This window comes from Eumetopias jubatus, unplaced genomic scaffold (assembly GCF_037043125.1).
Source record: "Eumetopias jubatus isolate StellerSeaLion01/CBP00866 unplaced genomic scaffold, mEumJub1_p1.0 scaffold_13, whole genome shotgun sequence".
Taxonomy (NCBI): domain Eukaryota; kingdom Metazoa; phylum Chordata; class Mammalia; order Carnivora; family Otariidae; genus Eumetopias; species Eumetopias jubatus.
Genome location: NW_028274819.1, coordinates 77,295,428 through 77,316,950, shown reverse-complemented (window position 1 = coordinate 77,316,950; position 21,523 = coordinate 77,295,428). Strand labels below are relative to the sequence as shown.

The 21,523-nt window shown below is 40.1% G+C and overlaps 2 protein-coding genes across 2 annotated transcripts in view; one reads left to right on the top strand and one right to left on the bottom strand.

Moving 5' to 3' along the window:
- Positions 1 to 21,523, top strand: part of MAML2 (mastermind like transcriptional coactivator 2) — a 341,985-nt gene that overhangs the window by 28,317 nt on the left and 292,145 nt on the right. The window lies entirely within an intron of this gene.
- On the bottom strand, positions 8,351 to 8,764 carry LOC114221525 (protein BEX1-like). Its single transcript, XM_028119610.2, has one exon. The coding sequence runs from the start codon at positions 8,735 to 8,737 to the stop codon at positions 8,351 to 8,353; it is 387 nt and encodes a 128-aa protein (XP_027975411.1). The 5' UTR covers positions 8,738 to 8,764.

The following is a 21,523-nucleotide window of genomic DNA, read 5'->3' as shown; positions in this document are numbered from 1 at the left end:
AAGCTTCCCAGGGGACACTGATGCTGCAGGAAATCTGCCTTGTGAACCACTTAGATTGTTACTTTCAGAAGTCCGATGGGCTGGGGTATTAATCCTGGCTCTGCAGAGTCTTGTGAGCTGTGGGACCATGACGGTTTATCTAGCCTCTGGATCTCAGTTTCCCTCACATGTAAAATAGGGATAATAACGACGATTAGGTGTTGCAACGCCTACTGAGTTGATTCATATAAAATATTCAGCAAAGTGCTAACACATCCAAGCACTTACTGTCCTAAAAATTATGACTTAGGGGGAGCCTAGGTGGCACAGTCAGTAAGCTCCCAACTCTTGGTTTTGGCTCAGGTTGTGATCTCAGGATCGTGAGATCGAGCCCCGCGTCAGGCTCCCCACTCAGTGTGGAATCTGCTTGAGATTCTCTCTCCTCCTCTGTCTGCCTCTCCTGCTAGTGCTCGCTCGCTCTCTCTTTCTCTAAAACAAATAAATCTTTAAAAAAAAATTACTTTGTCCATTGTGACCTCTGTAACTCTTAGGGGGAAATGAAGCATATAGTTGCTCTTCCAATGAAAGAAGAGATAGGGCTTTGTAGAACCAGCATAATATTTAATGAGGATGGACTAGTTCAGATTCCAGTGCTATTTATTTCTGTGCCACAGCATAGTGGCCAACTAGGTAAAATTAACTCCTGATAGGGAGGTGCCCAAAGGCTAATTTTTGCAGTTTGGCCTAACTGGAGACGGATGGTGGTGATAGTTATACAGAAATGTGAACATACTTAATGTCACAGAACTGAACACTTAAAAATGGTTAAAATGGTAAATTTATGTTATGTGTATTTTACTACAATAAAAACAAATGCGTATGGCCCAAGTATTACTTTCGGCTCTCTCCCTGATGATCTTCTGTAGGGAAATTCATTTTAGCTGTAATTTAGGAACTGTTGTTCAAATGAGCCTACTTAGCTTGAAGGGTGACTACATTTTGAAACACATGTTGTCTATCTTCTGGGGCGAGCTCTCAGGGCCTGCCATTGTCAGTGCATTCTCTAATAAATCAGTTTTAAAGATGAATCCAGTGATGTTTTAAGGTCCTAATGTTGAATTGCAATCACTTCTCATGCACAAAAACCCACATTTCTGGATTCTCATTGGGTAATTGAAAAAGAAAATACCCTAGAGGACTTGGCCTAAAACAGCCTATCCTTTGCTTTGAACTTTTCATTTGTGAGATGATGAACTTGGTTGAAAATATAGGCCATTCCCTCATTCTAGTTACACAGGCCTTTATCTGGTGTCTGAGCCTTCTTTTGATGGCTATAATACTATACTGGCAAGGAAGGATACCTTTGTTCTTAAAATCAAATACTATACCAATGGGGGGAAAAAAGGCCTCCTAATAAAAAGCATAAGAAGGATCTGGGGAAAATCATTTAGAAAAGCAAATGTAGACAACTTTCAATTGCCCAGCTCAAGTGAAACTCCACATCATAGATGTGGTCCCCCTATTATAAGCAAGTTGGATTCCAAAAGCTTGTCAGTGGGCTGTGTATAAGGTGGCATGCATTTTCCTATAGCACCATCTCTATATGTAAGACTGTATTTTGCGCTCCAGCATGGTACCTGGAAAATCAAGAAGAGATGTCTTTGCTGGACTCAGCCATGGGAGTCCTGTCCAACTTCCACAGTCTAGCTGTATATTGCTGTTGCCATCCCCATGGGAGGAATGTTGCAAGTTGTTCTTTCCTACCTCAGGGATGACCAACATTCAAGGTTGGAAATAGTCCAGAAATCACAATGTGATTTTATAAGACACTTTGCAGAACTATCTTAGATAATAAAGATTTCTGATGGCTTTCTAAAGAAGAATTAAAGTGTGTTGTGACTGTCTAGCTTCTTCTATTTCTTCTCACTCTTCAGCTTCTTCTTTTGTTTCCTTTATCATTCTCTTGCATGCCAGAGGGGGTTTATATGATTTCTCAAACTCCTAGCCAACAGAAATAAACATATTGAAACATAGTAGGTAACTATTGAGACCTGGATGTGAGTTTCTAACCTTCCTCTTGCTGTGAACTCTTGAACAAATTACCTGACATCTCTGAGCTACAGTGTCCTTATATAAAAAATGGAATAATAACTCATAAAGGGTTACTGTGATAATTAAATGAGATAATACATATGAAGTGCTTAGCCTAGTGCCTAGACATAGTTGGAATTCCATAAGTGTTAGCCACTATTATTGTTACATGCTTCCTATGCTCTTTATTGTTATTTTTCTGGCTATAGTTAATGCACTCATCTGCATTTGCATAAATGATATTGAAAAATGTGTGTCCCAAGCATTCCATGCATTTGCACAGCAAGTTATAGTTTATAAAGCAATTTCTTGTTTGATCCTTACAACAACCCTGTGGAATCCAAAGAGCTGGAGATATTTCTTCTTTTCACACGTGTGGGAAAGGGGTAGTGGCTTGGTCTGGATTGGCTTTGGCAGACCAAAGAGTCAAACCAGAGTCAAGACTCTTTAGGTCAGTGCTTTCTGTTATGTAGGAGAAAGGATCTTAGAATTACTGATTCCATACTATTGCCAACCTAACGACTAGGGAGAAAAGACTGACGTGTCTCTTGCTTTAATCATTTGCTTTTTAGAAAACATATCCAAGAAGCCATGCTTTATGAAGAGAGAATGTTTATTTTCTTCCATGTACGAAAATTTTTCGGCTCATGTGCAGCAATGTGGTAACTTGAAAGCTCTTTCCAGGGATTTCATGCTTCTGACAGTTTCAGGTCAGGTTAACATGGGGGTGGAATTTGACAAACTCTAGTCATTCCCAAGGGAATAATGGGGTTGACGAGATGGTGGACATCCTGAGGAATTCTTAAGCAAAATGAACTTAACAGGTTGTTTCAATATTTTTATCGCTTTTAAGTGACTCTGACTTTCCACATCCCGATTTCTAGATGAGTTTTAAAAGAAAAACAAAAAAACTTTCAAACTTCTGGCACAACAATAGTAGTTTTGGCGATTTTCTCTGGATTTGCACATCTCCTTTGCATATCGATTCTTACATATCTATAGTAGAATTTCCTTTTTGACATAATCACAGCATAAGCTGAACCCTTGTTATGACTTCTTGGCTCCACATGTGACACTAGTTTTTAAAAGAGCAAGAAGCGGGGCACCTGGGTGGCTCAGTCGTTAAGCATCTGCCTTCGGCTCGGGTCACAATCCCAGGGTCCTGGGATCGAGCCCCGCATCGGGCTCCCTGCTCAGCGGGGGGCCTGCTTCTCCCTCTCCCTCTCCCCCTGCCTGTGTTCCCTCTCTCGCTGTGTCTCTCTCTGTCAAATAAATAAAATCTTTAAAAAAAAATAAAAGCAAGAAGCAAGTGTTCTCCCTATTTGTGATAATAGGCCCCAATTTTGGGGCCTTAAGGGTCTTGACAATCATCCAATTGGGAGGTAAAGTATCATCATACTTAAGGCCTTGGGCACTGGAATCCAAGCTCTCCCATTTATTAACTACAAATTGAGGGAAATGGTTTCCTTCTAAGGCTTTAATTCCCCCCTCGATGAGATGGTGACCTGATAGAACCTGCCTAACAGGGCTGGTGTGAGGATTAAGTGAGAAGGCGTAGTGATGGTGCTCAGTGGTGGTTAGATGCCATCATCCAGACACCTATCCTCCACATCATCTCAGTAATCTAGATACTGGGTCAGATGCAGCTATTTGTACAGATTCCATGTTTGTAGGTGAGAACAAACCACTCATAATTATGAGCAGAATAATGTCCAATAAACTTGAATCATGCAGTTAACAGAGTCTTTCTACAAAACCACATCTATAGGGTTAAACCAAAGGGCAGTTTGAAACTTTGGCCTCTGAGTGTGAATGCATTGTCAAGCATTTCACAGTAAAATACAATAGCATTCCAGATCTCAGTATGATGTCAGACACAATGGATTACTCATTTCAGTGGGAGTTCATTCTCTCTGAAAACCCAAAAACATTCATCTAGAAATTTCAAGACATACTGATGAAGACATTTCCAGCTAACTCCACCAGGGACCCTTGGTTCTATTTCTTTCTCCCTTAGCTGTATATTTTACTGAACTTAAACAACAAATTATTTTTGTTCTATTTTATCTCTTTATCTCTTTATGTTGCAGCGTTTTTACATTTGGACAGGAGTACGCAGGATGGAAAAGAGCACATGTGTTCACTGTTTGTAAATGAAAGATTCATTCATTCAACAAATATTTGCTCAATAGTTATTGTTCCAAGACACTGGGTTCAGTACATGATCCCTGAATTCAAGGACTTGAGATTCTAAAAGGGAGACAGAGTAAAAACAAGCAAACATATCAAAAGATACTATAGTAGCAAGTAATTGTTGACCACAGAGCCCAATTTACTTTAGACTTAAGCTGAGACATAAAGCGGAGGAATCAGCCATGGAAATCATTTTGGAAAGTACATTCTGGAGTGATAGAGCACCTCTGATCCATACCTCAATACTTTATGTCTATGGTTAGGTTTCTTGCTGATAAAAATTATAACATAAATAGATTGTGGAGTTTGGAAATGATTGGATAATAGGGAATAAAACATAATTGAGTATGTACTAAGTAAAAAGCTGATACCGGAGTTTATAGCAATACCATAATTATTTAAATTGTCACTAGAATAGATTTTGTGGGCTAGCATTTAAACACACAGAGAGTCTTGAATGACACAGCAGTCACCCATATGTATGTAAAAAAGACTTCTGCTACATCTCAGAATTCTGCTGTTTAGGAAATCACTTCATTTTGTTTCCCTCCTGGTTTAGGATATCACTGAAATACCTTGGTGTAATTACTTCCATACTTTGTCATTAGTATTTTGTATTTTTTTATTTCATGCACTAACCCTCCAAATTGTGGCTGCGCTGAAATGAAGCTTCCTCTGAAATTTTGATTCTTATTCTGAGGTACCGGGAGGGGGGGGCCCAATGTAATCTATAGCACTGTATAAGGTTTGAGTCTAGAATTATAAAGTCCTCCGTGAGCATGTGCAGGCTACTCTGTAATTCAGAGCGGAACAATCAGCATTCAGAACCACGCGAAGCTAGGACTCTCTTCCTTGCTCCCTCCCACCCCCCCCATAAAGTGATCCCCACCCATGAGTCCTAGACCATTCAACCCTTGCGTTTGGTATTCGTTCTGCTCCTGAACTCTCATGGGCCATCCGTGGATTGAAAATCAAATTAATACACAAGGAGAGATTATCATTGCGGAGGATTTGTGGGAGCCCAGACACTTTTTATGAGAAGAGACTGTCACCCCCAAGGATGTTATTTGAATCTGAAAAGAGGTGGTTATAAAGGAAGTGGCTCTGCTTTAATCTGCTGTGGGGAGTGCAACCCGGCTCTACTGCTAGGCGGCCTTCCCGTAGGAGCAGAATGAGCACTTGCTGGAGAAAGCAGCTGAGGTTGGGAAAACAGTTGCAGTTTTGCAGTTTCAGGAATGTGTGGGAGCTGCAGCTTTAAGATGGCATTCCCCCCCCCCCGCCCCGCCCCGCTGCTGTGGAGAGAGCCCAGGCTAACGTGAATGGGGGTTTTGTATGAAGGTTGCGGGTGAGGCAGAGCCACTTGGTAATCAGGGCAACAAGGCACATTAATCCTTAAGGAATATACTTTACATACAGCCTCTCTCTTTTCTCTTAAAGTGAAAGCATAAGTAAAACTTCCCTGTGCTCCCATAGTTATCCTGCCTTTGATCTCATTTGAAGTTCAGTGCTGAAGGCAACTTGATCTCGGACGCTATCTCCTTTCATAGATGATAATTAGCCCAGTTCTAGAAGGCCGGCTGCAATGATATCCTTCGCTGTTCGAAAGGAGACGGGGAGTAGGGATTGGAGCAATTGTTTGCTGTGTTGATGACTGTGTTGTTGCCATGGGAAAGCTCAAGACTTCAGGAGAGTTTGTGTTTTGTTGGGCGAGGTGCCAAGCTGTGGTGACTTATTACAGCGGCGCGAGTGAGCCATACAGAGCAGTATCCTGGGTAGCAATTCAAAGGGCAGGAGCGCTTTAATCAGGGAAAGATAGAGCGCTGGGTATCCACATTATGCTTTATTTCAACTTGGAACCGATAAACAAACCCAACATTTTAAAGGAGTCTCTGGGTTTGGTCTTTTCACTTTGGAGGAAAAACAAGTCAATTCTTCCCACCCACCCCAGCTAAAAGGCAAAACAGAAAATGCTTCTGCTTTACATATAAAGACCCCTTGTAAAGAATGGAGTGTTCTCAAATAACAGCTCTGCTCACAAAGGCGAGTTAATCTTGACTCAGTCTCAAGAATGGCAAAACTGTACAGGCTAACTTGATTTGGTGTGAAAAGCAAAACAAAACAAAACAGGGGAGGAGATTGGGAAGGTTGCTTCTAAATTCAGATTCCAGACACTGCTTTGCCTCACTTCTCTGAGAGATTCGGCCATTTGTGCCCCCAGTCCCATGCCTAGCAAGCCCTTGGCCCAGCCTCGATGTTTAGTCGTTGTCTAGCCACACTGAAGACAAGGAGTTTTCCTTGGGGTTGGAGGAAAAGTTGCTATATAGATCCATAGAAAGGAAAACTCTGGAGCTTTGTGAATGATTTTGGCCTTTCAGGTCACAAAAGACTGGCCACAGCCGCTCTTCCTGCCAGTAGTCAACATAGCCCTGATTCTTTAGGAAGATGCCAAATCTCCCTTTCTTTTTCTGCTGTGTAGACATTGCCTAGAAGTTCCCTTGGTGCCAAGTCTTTTGAAGCCTCTTGATCCATTCCAGAGAACTCTTGGAAGAAGAGAGAACAACTTCACAATTTCCATTTTTAGCCTAAAACAGATGTCAACATGTTAACTCTTCTTCATTTGGTATTGTGGGCCTGGGCCTGTGTAGGGATCACAGAGGCACAATGAAGCGCCCTGTGTTTTCCGGATAGATTTTCAGTGGCAGACTTGTGAGAAATATATGTGTTGCAGATCAATGAGGCAGCTATGTCTTAGAGCATAAAGGGAAGACAGGTATTTTTCTTATTTTAAAATATTGGAGTAAAAGTTGCGTGTGATACATTTTAAATATTCATTGTCTGTGTTTTTTTTTTAAGATTAAAGCCTTTATTAGGTGGACGAATAAAGAAAACATAAGCTTTTAGTAGAAGATGATTTGTCTTCTCAGCACACTTTTTTTTAAATGTCCATTTTCCAGGATTGTTTTCTCTTATCTTTTGGAAACACTTTTCAGAGTGCTTATACTTGTGTTTGTTACTTGGTAGTTTTTTTTTTTTTTAAAGAATTTGGGTTTTATTTTTTTTTAAAGATTTTATTTATTTGAGAGAGAGAGAATGAGAGACAGAGAGCACAAGAGGGAAGAGGGTCAGAGGGAGAAGCAGACTCCCCGCTGAGCAGGGAGCCCGATATGGGACTTGATCCCGGGACTCCAGGATCATGACCTGAGCCGAAGGCAGTTGCCCAACCAACTGAGCTACCCAGGCTCCCTGTTACTTTGTAGTTTTATTTGGTTGCCAGATTGGCTATTTTTTTTTACCCAGTTTGACCTTAAAGAGACATACTTTACATAGAGGCAGATGTTTTCATCTGCCTTAATTTTCAGTTACTATATTTCCAAGTTTTGGTAACATTCAGAATAGTTTTTCATATAAGCTGTGGACATTTTTCTAATATAGAAACAAATTTTCTTTGTGTACCAGAAGACTCAAATAGTAACTTACAGGTATCTAGGCCTTTGGGAATTAGGGAATTGATGCAACTTTCGCCGCAGAGGTTTTCCATATAGTACAGTTTCATACATATGTTAATAAGGATACATCCTGTATCATCATCATCATCATCATCATGGACTTTTTTTTAAAAGATTTTATTTATTTATTTGAGAGAGAGAGAGAGAATGAGAGATAGAGAGCACGAGAAGGAAGAGGGTCAGAGGGAGAAGCAGACTCCCTGCCGAGCAGGGAGCCCGATGCGGGACTCGATCCTGGGACTCCAGGATCATGACCTGAGCCGAAGGCAGTCGCTCAACCAACTGAGCCACCCAGGCGCCCATCATTATGGACTTTTAAATAGACATTTGTTTTTTGTCTTTTAAACTGCTTTATTAATTTCACAATATATAATGAACATCTTGCCATGAAATAGGGTGAAACTCCCTTGCTGACAGAATCTTATATTTTGGGTCAAAATACAACATTCAATTGGAAGCTGGTCATAGGAGACCCACAAGAGACATGTAACACCAAAAGGTTTACAACAAATGTACGTTGAGAACATTAAGTTTAGGAAGCAGGTGTGTCCTCCTATTAACTTCGGGGAAAGCATCAAGATTCAAGGCATAAGGCAAAACTCATCATGATGGTCATGGTGAGGAGGGTCAGTGCTAACTGCCTGCAGACTATGACTGAATTGCTTTTCCCTCAGCTTTTCCACCAGCTGTCTCATCTCGTCCCCAATCCTTTCCATATTCTCCTCTCTCATCCTTGCCTGTGGTTCTCCAAGCCTCTGAATCAGGTCCCACCTATACTGCAGGATGGGCTGCCTAACACAGAACCGCCTACGATTTACTCTCGGCACACAATATTCACCAGCTTCCAAAGGGAGGGCCAAGGGCTCTCCTTTATTAGCAACTTGCTCCTTTTCATCCTTTTTTTCATTTTCCTGTTTGGCATTCTCCACGTTGAGATTTTTTACTGCTTGTTCCTCTTTGGACGCCATTTCTCCTGGGCCTATCCTCGCAGTCTCCTCCTGCCAATTCTCCCCGAAGAGTGTGCCCCCCACGGCACTTAGACCTGTACACCAGCTTCCCCTCCGCCTTGGACTCTTTGGGGCCGCCTCTAGCCCGCACGCCCTCAGGGCCGCCAGGAGCAGGCACCGAGAAGCAAGTGAGTGCAGGCCGGCTCTTAGACTTTGTTTATTTATTTTTTAAGGTTTTATTTATTTATTTGAGAGAGAGAATGAGAGAGAGAGAGTGAGCGCATGAGAGGGGGGACGGTCAGAGGGAGAAACAGAGTCCCCGCTGAGCAGGGAGCCCGATGCGGGACTCGATCCTGGGACTCCAGGATCATGACCTGAGCCGAAGGCAGTCGCTTAACCAACTGAGCCACCCAGGCACCCTAGACTTTATTTTTTAAAGCACTTTTAGGTTCACTGCAAAATTGAGGGGAAGGTAAAGGGATTTCCCAAATGCTGTCCGACACATCAACATCCCTACCAGAATGGTAAATTTGTTACAATTAATGAATCTACATTGACACCTCATTAATCACCCAAGGTCCATAGTTTACATTATTTGGGTGCACTCTTGGTGTCGTACATTTTATGGCTTTTGACAAACATATAATGACATATGTCCCTCATTATAGTGTCGTGCAGAATGGTTTCACTGTCCTAGAAATCCTCGGTGCTCCACCTGTTCATCCTTCTCTCTTTCCTAACTCCTGGCAACCACTGACTTTTTTACAGTCTTCATAGTTTGACCTTTCCCTTATTATTTTAGAATGCAATATCTTTAATTTTAAAATATTTCACTAAAATTTGAAAGCTGCTTAAAAACGGATGAGTGGTTAAAAAAAAAAAACAACACCTCAGAACCCTGTTTTTGCATTAAGGATTTGTTGCAAATAGACTAATTCCTTCACCGAAAGTGAGAATTCCTCGACCTAATAATATATCTGAATGCTATCCTCAGGCAAAGGAATTACAACTTTCTGGGACTTTGGAAATTTCAAAAGTGATTGAGTCAGTAGCTCCTTGAATAGAAGGATAAAGAGCAGAACACATAAGAGCAAAACATGGCACAGATGCATTTAGCCTTTTCTTTTTGAATGACTCCTTTGTCCAGGGATGACTGTAGCGTGGTTTCATTGTGATCGGAGCTGTGTTTTTGGAGAACTATAGCAGTTAGCTATTCGGGTTTCCATAGCTCCTCTGTCTTTTCCAAGAAGAGTTTTTATGAATACTTTAGTTACTCACAGATCTATAAAAGGTTATTAGGGAAATTAGGGCCAATAGGAAGCATTAAAAACTTTTGAAGTGGATGCCATAAAATGTAAAAGATGATCTGGATTTAAAGCAAGTCTTGGTGCCACGTCTCAGTACTAGATGGATGGGGGAGGAGACATTTCTCTCTTTTCTAAATTCACCTCAGCCCATACCCCGCTCTGTGTTTGGACTACTGCAGGACTTCCAAACTGGCCTCTTACCGCCTCACAAATCCTCTACCCTCTCACCAGTTAAATATCTAAAAAGAACTCCTGTTTTATTAAGTCCCTACTTAAAAGGCACCTTTAGCCTAGAAAAAATTCTAAGCTTCCTAACTGATCCTGAATTTTGTGGACCCCAGAGTTAGGAGGATTCTAGGCTTGTTACTGGAAATATAACTGTGGTAGAAGCCAGCCAGACTTTTCATTCTGAGGGGTGAGAGAGTGAACCCTTTCTCCGTGGCCCAACAGAGCCAGAATCCCCTCCTCAGAATGGGACTCTGTGATCAAGGAAGGCTCGGAACTGACTTGCAAGAATGAGGGTGGAAGAAGCTTTCACAGATTCAAAGGACTGGACCGGGTGGGTCCGATGAGGATCAAAGGCCCCAGACTGGGGAAAGAGGGGCACACACTGATGGGGACCAAGGACCATTTGGGTCCTGGCGCCCACTTCCTTGCACATAGTCATTGCACAGGAAGAATTTGACGTGGGATTGGCTGAACACAGTGGCAATTCTTATGCTTTTTTTTTTTTTTTTTTTTTACTTAGATACCTAGGTCAGAGTTTAAGTAGGACAGGAAAGGTGTCAGCTCTAGATCAGAGCCTATGGCAAACCCAGGAGTCATAGAAAAAACCCTGCCCTTCTGCGGGTGCCCACAAGGGCAGCTTGGGCAGTATGTTTCTTGTATTAGTATATACTTGTATCAGCACTCATGGAAAACTGGTTCCTACTGGCTCCTTGCTCTGTGATCCATTCCTTAGGAAGAAATTGCTATTTTACTATAGAAATCACTATAATTCAAGCAAGATTAGCAAAGGAAACAGCATCAGTTGGACTTACATTTTGACACTGCAGTAATTTCTATATTGGGAAGTTATGTGATACTTATGTAAAAGTTAAAGAATATACCACTCTTTGTGGAAACAATTCAGGATGCCTGAGTAGAAATTATTATCTTTCCTAGAGAAAGTGTGAATCGTATGCTCCATCATTTCAAGGAAAGTATAGAAAACATTGGCTGAAAAATGTCAAAACTACATTGATGGTTGACATTGACCAGAAATGTGATAAAAATGGGTTCTTGAATTCATTATAAATTGGCAGAGCCCTTTTAGAAAGCATTTTGGCAATATCTTTCAAGAGCCATAATAATATCTGTGCCCTTTGACTCAGTAATTTCACTTCTGGGAATCTCTCAGAGGAAAGAATCCAAAATATGGAAAAAGCGAATGCATGAAAATAATCATCGTAGGATTGTTCATAATAATAATAAAAACCATCAGAAACACCCATGTGTACAACAGGAACCAAAGTAAGTGACTCTTACCTATGTAAAAATATGAATATAAAAAAACCTGGCGAGTAATACATGTAAATCATAATGGAAGTATTAAGATGGTGTGTATTCATATATATTTTTGGGTTGTAAGCAACAGACACAGACTCTGGCTAGTTTAACCAACAAAATAATTTATTAGAAGAACGTGGGATTGTTTGTAGAATGCACAGAAAGTCTGAAAAACCAAACCTTGGAAGGGAAGGGGAATCAGGGCAGCTCTGAGGCTCCAGGTAGCAGGAACTGGAAAATCTTGTCTGTAGGGTACCTCCTCAGAGGACAGTCAGCTCCATCTGGCTTCTGTGTCGTTGTCCCCAGCCTCCAGGGAATGAGAATTTCTTTGGTCAGTCTTGGATCACATACCCACTCGGTGACAGGAGGAGAGGGCACCATGATCAACTGTCTCACCCAGAGCAGACACAGAAGGAGGGGTGGTCTCCCTGGGCAAAATGGGGGGGGGGGTGGACATATACAAATAAGAGAGAAGAGATGTCTAGGAGGCCAGTAGAGCAGATAAATAATACATAGTGGGGTTTTCTTCTCTTCTCTATATAACATGAATTCTCTTACATTTTTAAGTCAATGAATTTTAATCAACATAATGTATGTCTGAGAAAGTCAATATGGATAGAGATAGAAACATTTCCCATTATATTATTGCAAATACTGACCGTATGAAGCAACACAGATAGCTGGAAACAAACCCGTGTCTTTAACAGTGAGCTAAGTAGCAATTTCTTAATATCTTAATAAATGGAAATACCTGATGGGGCTTTGATGAGGAATAAATGAAGTAGCATATGAGAAAGGACTCTGCAGAATGGCTAGCACATGCAATAAAAGTGCATATTAAACTCAGATAAAGGCTAAAAGGCATAAAGAATGAGGTCGCAATAGCTCTTCAATGTTTATGTTGTAGCCAAAAAGCAACGGTTAAGTTATATATAGTGGCAGGTGATAATGATTGTAGAATGTGTGAATTATGGTTCAATTTAGATTTTCTTTGCCAGTGCTATTAATTTGTGTAAGTAAAAGTGTCAACACCTGAATGTATTATCTGAGTATGAGTCCAAGAAGCACAGTTCACGAAGGAGCTGATTAATTTGCCTAGGTTTGGATTTATTAGGATGCCATTGATCATGACATATATACTTTAATTTAGAACAGTTAAAGGATGTACCATATAAGATAGGAATCTGTTAGCATATATAAACTGCAGTGAAACGCTGCAAGAAATGTAGTATTTGTTTCTGTCAATTAGTCATGGGCCATCCCCATGGGAGCAAAGTAATCATTCTGCATTTACCACATATCCATGGACTATAATCAATTGGCTTGATCAGGGTCTGGGTGTGAGCTAGTTCTCCACGGCAGTTGGAACAACTGATCTAGTCTAAATGGGGATACTGACAGACAGAGCGAGGACTAGAGTAAGGCAAGAGAGCCATGTAGGGTGCACTCATTCTCAAGTCAGGCACTCATTGAGTGTGAGTGGCTTACATCCTGTGCCTCACGCTAGTCCTGGGCCTGGTGGCAGAAAAGTTGGCATGTGCCTCAATTCAGAATTTATAATTTCTGGGAACAGGACTCTATGTTAGACTGATAGCTGTATGTGTGTGTGTGTACAATTTTTGCTTGTCAAATGTATAATACACGGATCCTCATGATACCTGGGATCCTCAGTCAAATGGTATTAAAATCTTTTGTACCAAAGGATTGGTTCAGAACCATGCAGCTAGTTACAATAAAACATACTTAACTATTAAAATGTCCATATTACCCACAACAATCTACAGATTCAGTGCAATCCCTATCAAAATTCCAATGGCATTTTTCACAGAAATAGAATAAACAATCCTAAAATTTGTATGGAACCACAAAAGATCCTGAATAGCCAAAGCAATCTTGAGAAAGAAGAACAAGGTAGACATAACACTCCCTGATTTCCAACTATACTACAAAGCTGTAGTAGTCAAAACAGTGGGGGTATTGGCATGAACACAAACATACAGCCGAGTGGAGCAGAATAGAGAACCCGGAAATAAACCCATTCATATATGGTCAATTAATTTATGACAAAGGAAGCAAGAATATACAATGGAGAAAGGACCGTGCCTTTAAAAAATGGTGTTGGGTAAACTGGACAGCGATATGCAGAAGAATGAAATTAGACTAGTACCTTATACCATGCACAAAAATTAACTCAAAATAGATTAAAGACTTGAATATAAGACCTGAGACTATTAAAACTTCTAAAAGAAAACATAGGTGATGAGCTCATTGGCGTCCATCTTGGCAATGATTTTTTTGGATCTGACTCCAAAAGCAAGGGCAACAAAACAAAAATAAACAAATGGGACTACATCAAACTAAAAAGCTTCTGCACAGCAAAGGAAACCATCAAAATGAAAAGGCAACCTACTAAATGGAAGAAAATATTTGTAAATCGTATCTCTGAGAAGGGGTTAATATCTAAAATATATTTAAAAAAAAACAACTCACAACTCAGTAACAAAAAAACAAATAGTTCAACTTTAAAAATGGGCAGACATTTCTCCAGAAAAGACATAAGATGGCCAATGGACACATGGAAAGATGTTCAACATTACTAATCACGAGGGAAATGCAAATCAAAAGCACAATGAGATACCACCTCACACTTGTCAGAATGAATCTTACCAAAAAGAAAAATAGCAAGTGTTGGCAAAGATGTGGTTTGCCATGGGAGCAAGGTAGTCATTCTGTGTTTACCACATATCCATGGACTATTGGTGGGGATATAAATTGGTGTGGCCACTATGAGAAACAGTACGGAGATTCCTCAGAAAATTCAAAACAAAACTACCACATGATCCAGCAATTCTATTTCTAGGTATTTATCTGAAGAAAATGAAAACACTAATTCAAAAAGATATATGCACTGCTACATTTATTGCAGCATTATTTTCTATAGCTGAGATATGACAAAAACCTACCTGTGTGTCTATCAATGGATGAATGGCTAAAGAAAATGTGGTATGCTTACACAATAGAATATTACTCATTCACGAAGAGTGAAGTCTTGCTATTTGTGACATTTTACCCCTTGAGGGTAAAATAAGTCAGAGAAAGACAAATACTGTATGATTTCATGTATATGTGGAATCTAAAAAAGAAAACATATGAACAAAATGAATAGATACAGAGAACAGACTGGATGTTGCCAGAGGTGAGGGGGATTGCAAGGTGGGTGAGGGGGGTCATGAGGTACAAACTTCCAGTTATAGAATAAGTCATAGGCATATAATATATAGCATGGTGACTATAGTTAAAGTATTATATTGCAAGTTTGAAAGTTGCTAAGAGTAAATCTTAAAAGTTCTCATTAGGAAAAAAAAAATTAACATTTATTATATGCTGACTGTGAGCCAGGAGTGAAACTAAGCATTTTATTTAATCCTCAAAATAAGTCTATGAGGTAACTATTTCTATTATAAAGACGGGGAAATGGAGGGATCGCAGTTTAATAATATGACCAAGATCCCAGGATCAGTAGCAGACCTAGGACCTAACTCTGGGGTCTGTCTCCAAAGTCCACGCTCTCAAACACAGGATTCTGCTGCCGTCATCCTGGCCTTTTACCCAGTTATTCTCACCGCCCCCCCTCCCCCCGCACTCCCTCTGACTCACCGCCAAAAGCTTTTGGGGTCATTAATTCTCTTATGATGTCATCCAATGCAGGGACCCTCCCTTTCTTCCAACACTTATCTTCCTTTTGCTGACTTCCCTTTTAGCTCTTCCCACTGTGCACACTGAAAATTCTCTTCCATTGTTAAAACAAAACAAAACAAAACAAAATCCTTCAGGCCTTCAGTGAAACCCGGTTCTCCCCTAAGAACATTTCCTTACTTGTATTCCTCTTAGGTAAACGTCGGAGAAGCCCTGGGAGCATACCTCGAAACCATTAGGAAGCAGTGTCAGCATTATCTTGGTTCCAAACCACCTCTTTCAGCTTCTCCCCCCTCCTTTGAAATTTGCACCACTTAGCTTTTCTTGCCTTCGACGTGATCTCTCATGGCCGTCTGCCTGTATCCTGGTCACTTCCGCTCTAGACAGCTGCCTACTCTTCTCTTCTTCCCAACTCCTGCCATCGTCCCAGCAGATTTCAGCCGAAGGAAACACATCAGACGCTCCAGCTGTTAGCTTCCTGACCTCCAGTTTCATTAGCATTCCCTTTGGCTCCACTGGGGAAGGATTCCCATGGCCTCACCCTTGACCTTATCACCACCTCCAACTGTCCTACCAGTGAAATCTCAAACCCAGATATCACGCTCTCTTATCTACTTCCACCTTCCCCATTTCCTCACTCCCGCTAATCTGTCCTTCCTTATGAAGACCTCAACTCTCTTGACCTCTCTGCTGTTTCTTACTTTCTGCATGTCCTCTTACTACTGTTCTTTTTTTGATTTACCCAAACTGAATCTCCCGGTTGGCAGTTGGGATTACTCTTCTCTCATCAACACCTTCAGTTTCTTGATTTCTTTATCCCATCTTCCACTGTTTGGGTTCTGAGTCTCCAGAAGTGGCTCCTGAGGGATTGAGCGCAAGTCATTTACTCAAGAGGTGATTCTTGGAAGCACGTGTAAAGGCATTGGCCAGTGAGACAGAGAAGGGAAGGAAGAAACCCCCTGCAGAGTGTGCTAAGAAGCAGTTTGCTTCTGTGGGCAGTGAGGGCTCCATCTGACCATGAACGTGTCTCAGAATCGCCCTTCCACCAGAGGCAGGGCAGGTAAGGTGTTTATCCGCCAACATCCAGGGGCCAGGGACTGAGAGTTCTCCCAGAGGAACTCCTTCCCTAGAATTCCTTGTTTCCCTTTTGTCTGAGGGCCAAGCCTGCTTCCAAAGCTGGAGAAAGGCCCCAGGCAGAAACACTTAGCTGCTTGTGTTGAGAAGCTGTCAGCATACACAGGAAATGTGAGTACCAGGAATATATGGATGAGGCGCTGGCAGCATCTACTATGTTTATCTATCATGCAAACCTCTCAGTACCAGATTGATCTGGAAAGCTGCTTTCTGATTACTGACCGTATTTTTGTGCTATGATTAATATATAGTTTCTGATCTTGGCAGGAGCCTTCATTGACATTCTATGATCTTTTAGCTTGTTGCCTTTCTTTCATTTCTCTATGAAAGAGAAAACTCTGTATTTACTTATTTATTTATTTATTTAAGATTTTATTTATTTATTTGACAGAGAGGATGAGAGAGCACAAGCAGGGGGAGCAGTAGAAGGAGAGGGAGAAGCAGGCACCCGGCCGAGTTGGGAGCCCAATGTAGGGCTCTATCCCAGGTCCCCAGGACAATAACCTGAGCCAAAGGCAGACGCTTAAGCATCTGAGCCACCCAGGTACCCCCAAATTCTATATTTAGAGTTAGGTAGGGTGAGTTCACATTCAGGCTCCGCCACTTGGTGAATTTGGGTAGATATCAAACTTCTCCAAACCACACTTCCCTCTTCTGTAAAATCGGGATATTAATGTCAACTTGATTTTTGTTATAAATCATTTGATAAAATAATAAATACACATAATAGGACATGCACATAGTATATATAACATAAACATATTTCATATCATATAGGTATGTCGATATATATATGCTGTCACAATGACTAACACATAACAGGAACTCATTAGCTCTTTATCGGCTTAGTCATCTTCTCTTCTTCAGTCCTGATATTCTTAGCAAATGGCCTTGACTCATACTGCTCACAGAGAAAACAGACCATCTACTCCTAACTCCACAACTTTTCAACACCCTCCCAACAGAGAATACCTGTCCTGTGTTTACACATTCCTTGAGTCTCCCAGGGAGGGATGCTCTTCCTGTTCAAGAGTAACCTTTCCCTTAGCTCTTTCCTATTCCTCCAGAACTTCATATTATCAGTTACCAGCATCCCCCTGCTGTACCCTCAGCCTGACGATCTTCACTATTTTTCTTCAGAGGGCTTTCTTTAAAGTGTTATAATCACTTGGCTTGTATGTACCTTTTCATTTTTACTTCAGCCCAGTCAGAATATGTAGCATACTGTGTATTCATTGAAGCAGAAGATGTCCTTCTATCACATAGCTGCCGAGAGGGCAGTCGCAGAAAGTCATGTTGTTTTCAACATGGTCAGACCTGAGAGACAGAAAACTACACTACTTCTATTCCCTGGGTATAGTAGGTTTCTGGGAAATTGGGAGAAGCTATGAGAAGATGAAGATGGGTTGTGGATGACAGGTAAAATGTGGGAGTTAGGGAAGGTGGTAAGACTATTTTTAAAGCTGATCTTTAAAAATTAAGGAACAGAAAATCCCTAGGTGCACTTAAAAAGAAATTTTAGCATGTGGGGTATTTCTGTATTTCCCTCCATTATACAAAACATCATTGGCATACCAAAAATATTTTTTATAAAGTGTTTAGACTTTAGGATGATGAAGACAAAAAACAGGTTGACAGACTGTACATAAAACTTTAGTAGGAGTTGCTTTCTATGGTAAATAAATACACTGAAAAAAATCTGTTCCTGTTATAGGTGCTGATTTACCATTAGTATTATTCTTTTTTTTTCTGCAGATACTTATTGAGCGTGTAATCTGTGTCCTTTCTCATTAAGGCTCTGCCATGCTCTGCATAGATTATGAAAAGGCAAGAACAGTAAGAAGTTAATATTAGACTACACCATGTATAGAATGAATAACTGGTCAGCTCAAACTTGTTCTTTTGATATCCCAGATGCTAGAGGCAAGGTCAGATCACTGTTTCTCCTTTAATGGGAATTAATGAAGCATTTTCTGATGCTGACCAGACTTGTAATTGCTGTCATTTCATTGGTGATAAGCTTTGCAATTTTAAGAAGTGGAACGTGTTCTTTACTGTTTTTAAAGAAAATGGTTAACAGAAAAGAGAAATATTTCAAGTGACATTCTTAGTGGAATACAGTCCAAAATCAGAAACTGCAGTGAAATCTTAAATTTTAATCAATGGTTGTATTTTGGTAGTAACGTTGTTATTATTTTGTAACTGTTTGCAGATATTGTAAGATATAACAAATACCTATGTTAATATTCTTGGGAAGATGTTTTAAGATAAAGCAAATACCTATATTTTCAGCCCAGTATCAAATCAGAAAATCCTGTAGTATTAAATATGAATTGGAATTCATGATTATTTTTTCCAAAAGCATAATTCTGTCCACTGAAGAGGGGAACAATGAACACTCCTAATGCCTAAATTGTGGTCTCTTAATACCATTTTTACTAAAAGGAATAGGGGCTTTTTCACTAAAAGGTATCAGAGCGTTTTGGAAGAAGGGGCCATTCCAGAAATGTGGCCATAAATGTACAAGATGCACATGGGTCATCTTGTGTTACCAGTAAGCAAGGAAGACATTAAAGACTAATCTTACTAAATGGACATAGAAGCCAATGTGAGGGGACATGGCTAATGATGCAACAATGAGGTTATCAAGAATAATTACAGTAACAGTTATTTGAAACACACTGAATACATAAAAATCCAAATAAAACAAAACAAAAAAACTCATTGTTTTCCAAATTATTAATCCGGAAGTTGGCAATTAAAGAGAAAGACCTAAGCATTTGTCCTGCCTTTCCTTTAGTAACTATATTTCTGAGTATCTGAACAATTTAGTTGCGAAGAAAGTTTTTCACAGTTTTTTAGCCAATAACTATAAATAGGGAGAAGAATTAGGAAACCACCATTTTGCCAACCCTTATGTAATTGATGCAAACAAAATCATCAGTGAATTAAACTGTTAGATGAAATATTGATAATTTTCCAATGGCTGGATTAGGCTGTCGCCACCTGAATTCACTGACCAATTATAGCTTCACAGTGAGGCATCCTAACATTGTGTGCCTCCTGACATGGTGTAAAAGAAACAGCACAACTCATAAAATATTCTTGCCAAAACAAAAAGTTGACCTAGAATCCAGTCAAGCATTTAAAATGAAATTCTGTTTCGTGGGCAATTGGAGATAGAGGAGTAAGTTAAATGATCCTTGAGCAAGTAAACAGATGAATCTGAATGTTGGACATTTTATATGAAAACTTCTCTGATTTCTTCTGTAAGTCAAATGTGTATAATAAAATTAATATTGGGATCGAAAGGGGAGTGCTGCTCTGGACTATAAAAACGTAGGACATGTGCTAACCGAGTGTGATGTGTGGACCCTGTTTAAATCCTGATTTTAGAAACTAATTAATACAAAACAATCTTTGAGACAGTCTGGTAAATTTGAATGTGGCTATATTTTAGAGGACACCAGATGATTGTTAATTTTTTAAGTACAGTAATGACATTGTGGTTATATAAAGAAAATATATTTTTAGAGATGCACGCTAAGTAAGTAGGGGTGAAATTATATCTGGGATTTGCTTAAAAATACTTCCACACCACCAACAACATAGAGCACTAATCAGAGTGCAACAAAATCTTGATAATTGTTGAATCTGGCTGATAGGTGTATAGGGGTTTATTTTAGCATTCTCTTTATTTTGTGTATGTTGAAAAGGGAATGGCCAGAAATATAGGTCTACCTTTCAGTTTTGATTAGAGTCTCAAATGTTTAACATTTGAAATGAAAAGGTATTCTAATAAAGCCTTTGAAGCCTCACTCTGGAAAGTGTTTTTGTTGACTTTGACTCCCCATCTCAGCTGGGGTCCTGGCCCAGCCTCAGCCTTTCCCCATGTTGCAGTGGTTGTCGACATCGGTGATACTTTTGCCAAAAAAGCTCATAGAGCCTGCTATGTGTGCAGATGGGTGGACAAGACTCATTGCTTTTAGTTATAGAAAAGCTTGACGACGTTGCCTGGGCACCGCAATAAGGATTCAGTTCATATGAGGATTCTACTGGGGACTTAGAGACTAAGCAAAGGAAGCATTTATCCTCTTTTGCCTCAATTTTCCTATCTGCCCAGTGGATGTCATGCTATTTTTCCTTTATCATTCAAGGGCCAACTCAAATATCTCAAATACTTTCTTGGCCACCAATCCAAAGAATTTTTTTCCCTTTGCCCATTGAGATGTGGAACAATTAGCAAGGCTCATAGTTCTGCATTCTTTAAACACTACTTGAAATTCATCAGTGAGTAAAATTCTCCCTTCTTTTTCTTATTCTGTATTTCACCCTGAATTTTTTTGACCATGAATTTTTTTGCCTGTCAGTTGGGCACTTTGGGATGGCATTTTTCAACTTGTTGGCCATGACCCATTAGTTGGTCATGAAATCAAATTTGTGAGTTATTACCAACATTTAAAGAAATTAAATAGAATAGAAATTAGTATGTTGCATATAGGAAGAGTATTATTTTCTGAAATTTGTTCCAGTTGTGTGTATGTGTGTGTTCTGGGGTATGATCTAAGGGGTATCTCTTGCTGTAGGTTATAGTCAAAACCGTTTGAAAGCCACTGTTTCAGGGGGATGCAAAGCCTACAAAGAAGAATGTGTTACAGATGAATGATTAACAATATGCTCGAGTATTAGTATTGAAGCTACTGCTTTACAGTTTGTTTTTACCACCACCATCAAACAGCCCTATGGTGCATGTATGCTCGTGTGTGTGTGTATGTGTGTGTGTGTGTGTGTGTGTGTGTGTTTCAACAGCAGAACAGTGGTAATTTGAATGAACCACAATGTAGTTTAATACTCAGTTGGGATTTTATCAAATAACATGACTGCACATTTAAATTACTATTGTGCCGCCAGGTTAAGTAATAACATAGGCTTCTGAGGGTCTTGGAATAAAACAGATTCCAGATGATGGGCATTTAGTTCTCAGGGCTTGTATTTCAAGAGAATTCTGAGGCCTTCAGCAGCATATCTTAGTGTGTATTGAGTTCTATTTACAGCTCATCTCACTTGGGCATGCAGGAAGCAGTTTTGAATGTATTTGGTGTGAATCTGGGCTTACAAATGA

Coding starts and splice junctions, on each gene's coding strand:
- LOC114221525 (XM_028119610.2), bottom strand. CDS start 8,737: ATGGCGTCCAAAGAGGAACAAGCAGTAAAAAATCTCAACGTGGAGAAT.